At 46.1% G+C, this 12,271-nt stretch overlaps 1 protein-coding gene across 2 annotated transcripts in view; it reads left to right on the top strand.

The window, feature by feature from the left end:
* The window catches only part of ELAPOR1 (endosome-lysosome associated apoptosis and autophagy regulator 1), a 77,258-nt gene that overhangs the window by 56,391 nt on the left and 8,596 nt on the right, over positions 1–12,271 (top strand). For both annotated transcript variants that reach the window (XM_036916654.2, XM_036916655.2), the window contains exons 8-13: positions 4,012–4,100; positions 7,558–7,735; positions 8,419–8,547; positions 8,955–9,045; positions 11,126–11,231; positions 11,496–11,633. In XM_036916654.2, the coding sequence (XP_036772549.2) occupies positions 4,012–4,100; positions 7,558–7,735; positions 8,419–8,547; positions 8,955–9,045; positions 11,126–11,231; positions 11,496–11,633 (731 nt within the window). The remainder of the gene's footprint in view (positions 1–4,011; positions 4,101–7,557; positions 7,736–8,418; positions 8,548–8,954; positions 9,046–11,125; positions 11,232–11,495; positions 11,634–12,271) is intronic.

Here is a 12,271-nt window from a genome sequence, read left to right as displayed (position 1 = left end):
CCGCTCTGCCTTTGCTTTATAAATGGAACAACAAAGCCTGGATGATAGCACATCTGTTTACAACATGGTTTACTGAATATTTGAAGCCTACTGTTGAGAGCTACTGCTCAGAAAAAAATGATTCCTTTCAAAAGATTACTGCTCACTGACAATGTACCTGGTCACCCAAGAGCTCTGGTGGATTATGCTCTGATGAGAAGCTCTGATGAGATTATGTTTTCATGCCTGCTAACACAACATCCATTCTGTAGCCAATGTATCAAGGAGTAATTTCAACTTTCAATCTTCTTATTAAATATGTTTTGTAAGGCTGTAGTTGCCATAGTGATTCCACTGACAAAGCTAGGCAGTCAACTGAGAACCTTCTGATGCCATTAAGAATATTTGTGATTCATGGGAAGAGATTGAAATACCAACATTAACAGGAGCTTGGAAGAAGTTGATTTCAGCCCTCATGGATGACTTTGAGGGGTTCACAATTTCAGTGGAGGAAATAACTGCAGATGTGAAGAAATAGTAGGAGAATTAGAAGTAGAGTCTAAAGATATTACTGAATTGCTGAAATCTCATAATAAAACTTGAATGCATGAGGAGTTGCTTCTTATGGGATGAGCAAAGAAAGTGGTTTCTTGAGATGGAGTCTACTGCTAGTAAAGATGCTGTGAAGATTGTTGAAATGACAACAAAGGACTTAGAATATTAAACACACTTAGTTGATGAGGCAGCATGCAGAGTTCGAGAAGACTGACTCCCATTTTGGAAAAAGTTCTACTGTGGGTAAAATGCTATCAAACAGCATCGCATGCTATGGAGAAATAAGTCATTTATGAAAGGAAGAGTTGAACGATGCCCCAAACTCCACTGTTGTCTTATTTTAAGAAATTGTCACAGCCACCCCACCCTTAAGTAACCAGCACTCTGATCAGTCAGCAGCCATCAGCACTGAGGTCAGACTCTCCACCAGCAAAAAGATCACAACTTGCTGAGAACTCTGGTGACAGCAAGGAAGTGTTTAATTAAGGCATGTACATTTTTTAAACATAATGCTACTGCAAACCTAATTGACTAGAGTATAATATAAACAAATTGGGGTTTTCTTCTATCAACAGTGGAGGCCATTAAAGAATTTTAAGCTGGGAAGGGATATGATCTGGCTTCTGCTTTTGAAAGGCCACTCTGGCTACCATTTGGAAAATGGATAAGGAAAGGAATGGCTGAAGGCAGAGGCCACAGTTGGAAGATTTCCCAACAGGCACCATTGCTGATGCCCAGGATCTAGACTAAGGCAGAACTAATGGGGGTGGAGATGTTAAGGACAAAAGGCTTGGCTAAAAGCATCTTTCTTATTGATTCCTGAAATTTGATCGTTAGGATTAATTCCTTCATGTTGCACTTAATACTAGGGATTCATTTCCTAACAGAATAGCATAGGGTTTAAGAGCATGGGCTCCAGAACTAAATTACTATGGTTCAAGTCCTTGCTCCACTTATTACCTAGACCACCTTGGACAAGTTGCTTATCTGTGCCTCAGTTTCCCCATCTATAAAATGGGGATAATCATATCAACTTCATAGTGTTATTGTGTGGATCAATTGATACAATACAGGTAAAGGATTTAGAATAGTGCCTGACATGTTAAGCACAAATCTTATTAATTCATTTACAGTGAGGCCTGGCCCAGCAGTAGTCTTCAATATGAAAATACTCTGAACATTGGTAACAATAAGAAGTAATTTGTCTAGGACTTAACAATGTACAAAACATTACCCCGTATATACTCATAGCACAGTGCAGGAGTGATTTCTCCGTTTGCAAATGAATAAAGAGCAGCTCAAAGGGTTAAGGGATTTGCCCAGTGTCTGAGGTGGTATCTGAGCTTGGCCTTGGGTTTATCAAGTGCTTAAATACTCAGGGGAAATGTTTCCTTTGGTAAAATGGATCAGAATGGGAGAACACCGTACTCCTGGAGGTGGGGAAAGGAGGAAGGGAAAGAAAGAGGAGATGCAGCCCCCAAGATAAACTTTATCTTCTTACAGTTTTGCCCAGGGCCTATTCACCAGGACTCACTTTTCACTCCCTCACCAAACAACTAGGCAGACCTTTCAAACTTGACTCATACCCAACTTAAACACCTTGATGAAACCTGAGCTAGGAAAGTGAGGTATAAGTATGGAAGTTAATCATTTATTGAAACCATCTTAACAGTTGTCAATGTGTAAACAGCCTGACCATTTTTCCTAGAACCTGGAGCTAGGGGGTCAAGCCGAGCAAATATCTGCTAAGCAGAAAAGGTATTTAGGCAGAACACACTTTCTAAAGTAACTTGCAATTTGCTAGACACAATATGCAAGGTTCTGGGAATTGGTATGTTTTCAGCATCTCCCCACAAACTTCTCCTGTCCAAGTCTACCAGAGGCATGAGTCCCTGAATCCCTCTATGCTGAATTAGGCCTTCTGCTTGTTAACCAAATAAATGAGCTGAAAAGACCCCAGCTGTTTCTCAGCTGCTGGTTCCCTCTTGCTCAGGCTAATAAGATGGGGACAGAAGAGGTGTGTAGTTGAGGGAACTCCCCAGTGCAGGCTAACAAGGCTGTAATTAGGAGATTCTTTGATCTAGGAACTTATTTGGTGCCTTGGGAAGAAGAGGGGATCAGTTGAGAAGTGAGCCTTAACTGGGAGAGAGACTTTTAATCCTTATTAAAAATACTGTGACAGTTACCACATAAAAATAATGTTTACAAACCCAGGTAACAGTTACTAGCATTTAGTGATTCCCTACTTACAATGAGCCAGGTATGTGCTGGCTTCTGTAAGATAGATATTATTCCTGCTCTATAGATGAAAGCACTAAGGCTCAGAGAGGTTAAGTAACTTGTCTAAAGTGACACAGCTACTAAATAATTAAAAGAGAGCCAAACCCAGTTCTGTATAACTTAAAATCTCATTCCACTCCACCACACTGCCTGTCAGGCAATATAGAGAGAGGGGAGGTCTCGCCATTATCACAGCGGTCATATCAAAAATCATGGTGACAGTACTAGTAGTAGTATATACTGGAAATCTATAAAGTAGTGGGTATTATTCTCAAAAAGTAAATTACCTGGAAATTGAGAAAAATTTATTTGCATGGATTATGTATTTTTTTCTGGGTAGAAGAAACAGGTCTTTTTTCAAATTCTCAAAAGGGTTTGTAATTCAAAAAAGGTGAAATACATCGCTTTAAAGAGGGATTCATTGAAATAGTTCTTGCTAGCCAGGGTTTCATAGGATTAAAGCAGAGCTAACATAGGTGGAAGGAGAACATACAGAGAGCAGAATAAATAAAATGATAGTTAATAACCTTTTTCCTTAAGTACAGGCCAAGGGTTAGAGATAGAACAGGGATGCTTGGGGCTGTAGAGGGTGGAAGGAACTTCATGTCTTAAGGGGAGTTGGAGGAAAGGTCACCTTGTTCGTGTAGGATGATTCCACAGACGGGGAAATGCCAAAGGGGGAAGGCCTGTATTCTAAGCACACATAAAGAGGAATTTCAGAGAAAGAACTGGAATAGGAGGATGAAGGCACTGCCTGAGCTGTCATATGTTTTGCTTCAGCCCTTCAGGAGTAGAAAAAATACGCGCATAGTTAGGGTTCTGAGGCACCTGAAGACGGCAGCTTTCAGGGAACTTGTGTTGGTGGCGGTGAGCCTGCAGGATTTTCCGCCCAGCTTTGCACCCTCCTTGCTGGTGCTCCAGGGGGTCTCCACGCCCTGCTCCACAGTGCAGGCCCCTGGTTCCTCCTCAGCACCAGGGAGAGGGGCAAAGTGGGTCCCTAAGCAGGGCTGTAGGGACTGGAAATGATGCTGCTGAAGCAAGGGGAAGGGTGGCTTTGCGGGATTTTCTACTTACACAATATCCGTGTTGTGCTGTACCCCAGGGTCCTGGGGCTCACAGAGTTTTGAGCTCTTGCAGGGTCAGGAGCTCTGCTGTATTATGTCACTTCAAATATTTGTGCTTGCTTTTGCAATTTAGAAGAAGGATCGTCCTCCTGCAAAGTGCGCCCAGCCTGCACGGACAAAGATTACTTCTACACCCACACAGCTTGTGATGCCAATGGAGAGGTGTGTGGCCGTCTCGGGGCCTCTTTGCCCCGGTTATTTCCTTTGCCTGCTCCTTGCTTTACCACATTTAGAGTTCTACCGGCCAGTGTAGCTGGCACCAGAGAAAACTCCCCAGACCTCTGCAGTGACCCCAGTGCTAGTGGGAGGCAAAACAAGATGGCCTCATTCCTTTTCAGGCCAGAAACTGCTTTTGCCTCACTTGTTCCACTATGCATTCACATATACTCAGTGTCAGAATGCCATCTCATTTTCTGTTGTTTGGTTTCTTCCATTTGCTTAGCTCCTCTGGGCAAAGACTGCCTGTCCATGCACACTGTTTCTTCATGGAACTCATCAGACTTGTCCCCTCAGTGCGGCTTTTGTGGGTTGGCAAAGGGAATTGATTCCTCCTTCCTGACTCACTGGAGAATGGCTTGTTCAGCCCCTGCTGGGTCCCTTGGCTCCCAGGGCTTTCTGCCTCAGGAAGACCTGCCTTTGTAGTTTGCACCGGCAGCCAGTCAGCAGGTGCTTTGTGTGCGTTCACTGCCATGCAGGGCCGCGGCTCCACTGGGATTCAGAGGTGACTGACAGGCTCCGGCCCTCAGGGAGCCCACGGTCCTGGGAGGGATGGTGGAGAGAGAAGGAGAGGCCTGCCAAGGCAACAAGAAGGCTGTGCAAGGCTCTGGGGGACCAGGAAGAGGAGTGGCCAGGACTGGGGGACTGGGAAGGCCTCTCGGAGGAGGTCGTTTGTTCATTTCAACAGTCAGTCACTGTGCTAGGCACTAGGGTTCAGCAGTGAACCAAACCAAGGGGATGGCTACTCCTACGGAGCTTAGCTCTCAGAGCAAGCAGAGAAGGAGACAACAGATAAACAACAAACAGATGTGGATGCTATCAGATGGTAACAAGTGGTACGAAGGGAAAAATAAAAAAGGATTAAGAGATAGAGAATGACTTTGGGTGGAGATGCTGTTTTAGAGAAGGTTGGTATGACCTCTCTGAGATAATGGGGAGCCGGAGGGCTTTCTGGGCAGAGGGCGCAGCAGATGTAGAGGAGGCAAGCATGAGCCTGGTGAGTTCGAGGAAAAGCAGTAAGTGAGCATGGATGGCTCAGGGGCACAAGCAGTGAGATCTGTCTTAGACTGGACATTCTGGAGGAGCTGTCTGTGTCCTAAACTAGATCCTCTCAAGAAAATAGAATTAGGAGTCCGGAAATCTGCATTTAGCACAGAGCATATGCTTGGCTATTAGGATGCACACATATCCGCTGGCTGAGCAGCTGAATGAATTCTCCTTTTGCCAGTTAAGCTTGGGATAAAGTCTGGTCCTTAACAGTGATCATTTTTTCAGAGTCATCTCTTACTGTGCACCCCACCCTGCCCTCGTGTTTGGAGCATCATCTGCTTCTCCAGCAGCCATGAGAGAATGGCTACAGAGCTTGTCCATTGAGCCTTAGACTCAGCTCTGTAATGCTTCCTGTTCTGTATGACCTTGTAAAAATTATTTTCATTTTCTTGGCCTCAGTTGACTCTCTGATATTTTAAATGAGAACAATTAGTCCTGCGTTACTTCTCCCCGTAGGCAAAACATGTGGTTGTATGTGGCTGTCTTTGCTTCCTTCTGCATTCTCTCTCCTCCAGGCTCGGGCCAAAACCTTCTAGATCGCCAGTGTGCTCTGCTGCCTGTGAGCCTGGGTGTCTGCCCTCACCTGACCACCACTGGGGCCTTTCGATGCTAGGTTGGGCCAGAGCCAGTGCTCTGCTTGCAGCCCAGCCACAGCTCAGGAGATGGGCCCTGAAGCAGTGTCCATGAATATGCATTCACCAGGAACACTTTACAGAAGTCTCTTGCTTTATGTCTCATGCCTGCACTGGTTCTGTTCAGTCTCATGATTTCACTGTCTTCTAAACCATATTTTCAAATCAAGGGACACACCTCCAACCAACTCTTATTATTGCTCCTGTGATCTTTGCTGTGCTTCACTGCTTTCTAAGGGGCCAGATGGTTAATCCACCAGGGTTGCTGAATGTGCTCCAAGACATGGCCCAAGTCAGTCTCCCTGCTCCCTAGACCCTTCTCTCCGTGAGACTCGGGAGACAGGCCAAGTGGGATAAGATTAGAGCACAGCTTGGGGCTCTGGCCCCTACTGCTTTTCACAGGGAGGAAGGCTGAGCTGAGCACAGGGAGGAGGAGCCCCAGGGCTCACCATCAATGAAAGCAAACAGGCCTCTTTCCAGGCCTTGTCATTTCTTATCCTGAATAAAATGGACAGATGCCTTATTCACCCACCTTTTCACACGTATGGGATACAGCACAGACCATTCTCATCAGCACTTCAGTGCTATCCACAAGAGCACCTTTTGTCTCTGACTTGACCCCAGGGCCACCCAGGAACCTTGGAGCTGCCCAGCCAGGGGCCTCCTGCAGGTCATCTCCTCTTCCATATTCAATGCCTCCATCAAAAGAGTAGGGACTGTCCTAGTGAGTGACAGACACAGTATTTCTCTCATCCACTAATTGATGGCTGACCATTCCTCGTCCCTTTTTTCCACCTAGGTTTATTGAGATGTAATCAGCATACAACTTCTGTGTAAGTTTAAGGTATACAGCATGTTGATTTGATATACTTATATATTGCAAAATGATGACCACCGTACTGTTAGCATATACCTCCATCATGTCACATAATTACCATTTCTTTTCTGTGGTAAGAATGTTTAAAAGCTACTCTCTTGGCAACTCTCAAGTATATAATACGGTATTATTAACCATAATCACTATGCTGTACCTTAGATCCCCAGAACTTATTGGTCTTATAACTGGGACCTTGTACTCTTTGACCAGTGTTGCTCCTCTTGCCTTGATGTCCCAGAGAACACCCTGTCCGAACCCCACACAGCTGACTGTTATGTGATTGTTGCCCTTGCTAGATGGTGGGCTCCTTGAGGACAGGCAACATGCTTCACCCATCTCTGAGTCACCAGGTCTGGCACACAGTTGCATTAGGTTTTCTATAAATGGCTACTGAATAAATAAAAAAGCAAATAAAACACTTGGAAGACAGACTGGGACACCTCAGCCACCCTATCTTTCCCCAAGGGTTATGTGAGCCACCTCTATTCCATGCCTTTTTGTGTGTTCTGGGACTTTTGCCAGCTGCTGTTCCTCTGGCTTTGGTAGTAGTAAGATTATACATCAGAATTAGAGCTTTCTCTAGAGACAACTGCTCCCCCCTTTCCCTCTGTCACACAAGTCTTCATTAGGTATCTCCCTCTTGATCCAGTCAAACATTCATTCAGCAGATATTTATCCTGACCAACCATGGCGCTGGGTTAGGTGCTTGGGATACACTGGTGATCAAAACCCTGGTGGACTTTTCATTATAGCCCAGGAACACCCCACCTCCATCCTCAAGATAAATTACTAAAGATGTGCTAAGTCCCAAACAGGTGGAGCCATTCTTTACCCATTTCTGCAGACGCAGCTCATGTACAAGTGGGCCCAGCCGAAAATCTGTGGCGAGGACCTTGAGGGGGCAGTGAAGCTGCCCGCCTCTGGTGTGAAGACCCGCTGTCCACCCTGCAACCCAGGCTTCTTCAAAACCAACAGCAGCACCTGCGAGCCCTGTCCTTATGGCTCATACTCCAATGGCTCTGGTAACCCCATTATTGCCCTATACTCTGCATCACGTCCATTCCCACTGGGGCAGGCCATGCAGCTGCTCAGAGGGGTCGGCTATATGGACTCTGTCCTTCCAAGGGAGGCAGGAAGAGCCAGGCTACCTCTGAGGACTAAGTTTAGGAGAAGTCAGGGTGGATCCTGTCTGTAGGTCAGAGTCCTGCCTTCCTCCTCATCCCAACTGTGAACAGGACTGAGGCCCAAATGTACCCAATCCTTACAGTGGAAGCTTCCAGCATGTGGCAGGGATGCTACTAGAAAGTTTGGGGAGCTGGGATGACCAGCTTGATGCAATCAAAACCTGTATGCCATGCAGCAAAAAGGAGTTGGGGGGATCTGTGTACTTATTGTGAATAGATTTCCTGATAATAATGTGACAAATAATACCAACTATCTGCATCAGAATAGAAGATACATTTTAAGTTTTGAAATGAAAAATTTGGTGGGCAAGTAGAATGGCTGGAATATTGGAATGAAGGATCAATGTTTACTACATCGTGACTTTGTTGACTGCATTGTCAGAATGTTTGAGTCAGTTGATATAACGGCACAGTGGTGCTCAGCACCACCCTTGATTGGCTGCCCACTGGTCTGTGTGACAGCAGCTCTGGTCAGGGTGGCTGCAGCCTTCCCGCTGAATGCTTGGACCTTGCTTCCCCAGACTGTAGCCACTGCCTAGCTGGGACTGAACCTGCTGTGGGATTCGAGTACAAATGGTGGAACACACTGCCCGCAAACATGGAAACAACCGTTCTCAGTGGGATCAACTTTGAGTACAAGGGCATGACAGGTAATTGCCTTTCACCTCACCATGAGCTGTCAGGTCCCTGTGCTCCCCCAGGGGCTCTTCCAACTTCGCAGTTCTTAATAGTAATGTTGTCTGGAGAAAAATGAGCCAATCATGCTACATATTCCTTTGACAGTTCCACTCTTCTTAGACATATATTCCACCAAACCTTCCTTTTAGGGACAGAAACAGAACTAGAAACAATGTGCACACACTCCAAAGGGCTAACTCTGAGAGTCGCAGAGTCTCTCACCAAAATAGCAGGATAATAATATGGTTTGTGTTCAGTGTTAATTCTGGATGCCTCAAAGGACAGTGTTCTCTCTCTCTCTCTCCCAGTGTCATCTGGGTGCATATTTGCCCTGCACCCAAGATCACTGGAGCATTAACTCTCCCCTCTCCTGTTGCAGGCTGGGAGGTGGCTGGTGATAACATTTATACAGCTGTTGGAGCCTCAGACAGTGACTTCATGATTCTCACTCTTGTCGTACCAGGATTTAGGTGAGGAATACAAAGCTAAAGGGAAACGCACACCACCTTGGCCACATTCAAATTCCATGTAGCTTGGAATGTAGACAAGAGGGCTTCTGGCATCCGGCACGTCAGTTCAGAGCGCAGGAGAGGCACTAATGGGCTGTGAGGTTCACCTGAATGCCGACGCAGGTCCTTCGCTGCTGCCCCTGCTGATGTGCCTACTACTCTCTTGTCCCATTCTAGCTTTTCCCATCAACTGGCCACACGCTACTCAAAATCTTTCTCCTTACAATAGCAGATGGGGTTAAAAAAAGAGAAAAACTTAAAAAAACAGGACCAGAAGTACCCATAGACAGTTCCTCTTATTTTGGGGCAAGAAAACTGGGAGGCGTTGTTCTTATTGTCATGTTTATCCCCATATCCCAAGAAGATCTAGGACAATAAGCAAGTCATTTGCCATTAAAAAAAAATACCACAGGCAATGTGGTATGGTGGGAAGAGCACCGGACTGGAAGACAGGGCACTTGAACTTTGCTACTCACTGGGTTTCTGAACTTGGCAAAGTCACCATGTCCCTATCGGTGTCATCCTCTTCATCTGTAAAACAAGGGGGATTGACTGATTTTGGACTAACTCAGGTTGAGATGATTCTTCCACCCGTTGTTTAGCATAGCTGTGTAGATAGGAGCTGAGAACCACAGGTCCTCAGAATTCAAGCAAATGGCCAAAGCCAAAAGAAAAGCCATAAAGGGTTTCCAAAGCCCAAGTGAACTTTTTTGCCCACGTGCACTTTAGAAAGGAGCGCGCCGATGCCCTTCCCTAGTGCTGCTGTGGCTTCAACATTCCCTCCGTCAAGTGCCTCCTTTCCATCCCAGGCCAGCACTCCTCCACTGTACTGGCCCAAAAGGTAGTAGTTTTCCTTACATCACTCGAAGCTGAGCAGCTACATCCCAAGTTCGCAAGCTGAGCACACCTTTTAGGGTAACATTCCCAAAAGTACTTTTCAATTTGCAAATCTGATGGCCAGTAGTAAAGTGCTTCCTAACCCCACCCACCCACTTCCCCAGCCCCCACCCATCCCTGCCCCTTTTGGCATGTCTCTCTCCTTCCTAAAAGAAGGACCAACTTGAGAACTTTGTTAAAGGATTACAAATTGACATATCTGCTCATTCCACCCAGGTAAAGCGCTCACTATGCCAGAGTGAGCTGCTGAGTGGATGTAGGTATTTAACATCTTAAGAAAGTGGTGCTTCTGAACAAAACAGCAGCAGAAGCACAGAACCCAAGAATGGACTATAGTTACCAAAGGGAAAGGGACTGGGGAGGACGGGTGGGAAGGGAGGGATAAGGGCAGGAAGAAAAGAAAGGGGGCATTACGATTAGCATGTATAGTGTTGGGGGAGCACGGGGAGGGCTGTGCAACACAGGGAAGACAAGTAGTGATTTTACAGCATCTTACTATGTTGAAGGACAGTGACTGTGAACTTGGTGACAAGTAGGGATTTTACAGCATCTTACTATTTTGATGGACAGTGACTGTGAACGGGGATGTGGGGGGGACTTGGTGAAGAGGGGAGCCTAGTAAACATAATGTCCATCATGTAATTGTAGATTAATGATACCAAAATAAAAAAAATTAAAAAAAAAAGAAAGTGGTGCTTCTCAAACTTGAATGTGCATCTGCATCACTTGGGCATCACACTGACCTGCAGATTCTGACTCAGTGGGTCTGGGGAGGGGCCAGAGGTCCTGTGTGTCCACTGGGCCCTGGGCAATGGCAGTGCTGCAGGTCTGGGGACCACACTCTGCTAGTGAGGCCACATAGCATTTCCCAAAGCACTTTCACATCAGTTAGGCCTTTGGCTCTCACCACGATGATGGCAGGTAAATGAGAAGGACATTGCCACCCCCACCTTACAGAAGAGGAAACTACAGTCTGGCTAGGTCACAGTCACATAGCTACAGCGGCAGAAGTGGACTCGGTCCATGCTCTTCCCCACATACTCAGAACTCAGTCCTGTCCTCCTGAAGACCCTTCGCTGCTGTTTGGGCTCTTCAGTAGGCACTGCCTGGCCTCTGGGACTGACTGGAATTTCTACGCCCACAGACCTCCACAGTCAGTGATGGCAGACACAGAGAATAAAGAGGTGGCCAGGATCACATTTGTGTTTGAGACCATCTGCTCTGTGAATTGCGAGCTCTACTTCATGGTGGTATGTTTTCCTTTCCCTGCCCACTGTGGGGCCTCCAGGGACTATTGGGAGGGTTGCCCCCTCTGCCCCACTGGTGCAACAATCAACATAACTGATGCCCCTGCTTGTAGTGATTTCACAGAGAAAGGACCCAGAATGTCCATCAGGGACTTCACAGTTTAACACAGGCCTGACTGTGACAGCCCTTGGGATGGCATCCTCTCCCCTCCCAGTACCAGCCATCCAGCCCACCTTGCCTTCTTCACTTGTCTGTCTTGGATTCAGGGTGTGAATTCTAGAACCAACACACCTGTGGAGACATGGAAAGGTACCAAAGGCAAACAGTCCTATACCTACATCATTGAGGAGAATGCCACCATGAGCTTCACCTGGGCCTTCCAGAGGACCACTTTTCATGAGACAGTAAGCTCCTCCCCTTCTCAGACCCCTGGCTTCCAGAAGAGACTTCTGAACCCTGAAAGGATCCTAGCATTAGCCTAAGTAGGAGTGTGAGGTTCAGAATCCATGGGTTAGAACGGAAGTGACCCTTACGGAGTCAGGCCTGTTTCAGCCCCCTGAGAAGCATCTAGCCTTGCCTGCATGACTTCCAGAAAAGCTGACACTGTAAGCTCCTTAAATTACCTGCCCTCAGCATCAGCGGCCCCTGCCCCGAGGACACGTGTGCTGCCCTTGTTCAGCCCTGTTGTTGTTTTTAACAATAACAACTCTGGTTTAATTTTCTAAAAGTAATGAAGATTCCTTGCAGAATACTCAGCAGACAGAAATACGCAAAAAGAAGAAATAACATCACCCAAATCCTACTACTGCCCAGCAATAGCCCTGTTAACATCTGGAGTATCTCCAGTGCAGCAGATATTCTACAAACACATTTTTTTTTCCTTTCACAAGGAAAAGGCCAGTGTTTTTCATATAACAGTATCTACTTCATACTTCCCCCATGACACTTAGTATTTTTTATGCATCACTTAAAATGGATCAGTCTTGTTTTAAAATAACACAACATATACATAAAAACCTACTGGTAAGTGAGTAAAAAGAAT

The sequence above is a fragment of the Manis pentadactyla genome, chromosome 4 (assembly GCF_030020395.1).
Source record: "Manis pentadactyla isolate mManPen7 chromosome 4, mManPen7.hap1, whole genome shotgun sequence".
In the NCBI taxonomy this organism is placed as follows: domain Eukaryota; kingdom Metazoa; phylum Chordata; class Mammalia; order Pholidota; family Manidae; genus Manis; species Manis pentadactyla.
Note: the sequence above shows the minus strand (reverse complement) of the source record. Positions and strands in the feature narration are given on the sequence as shown.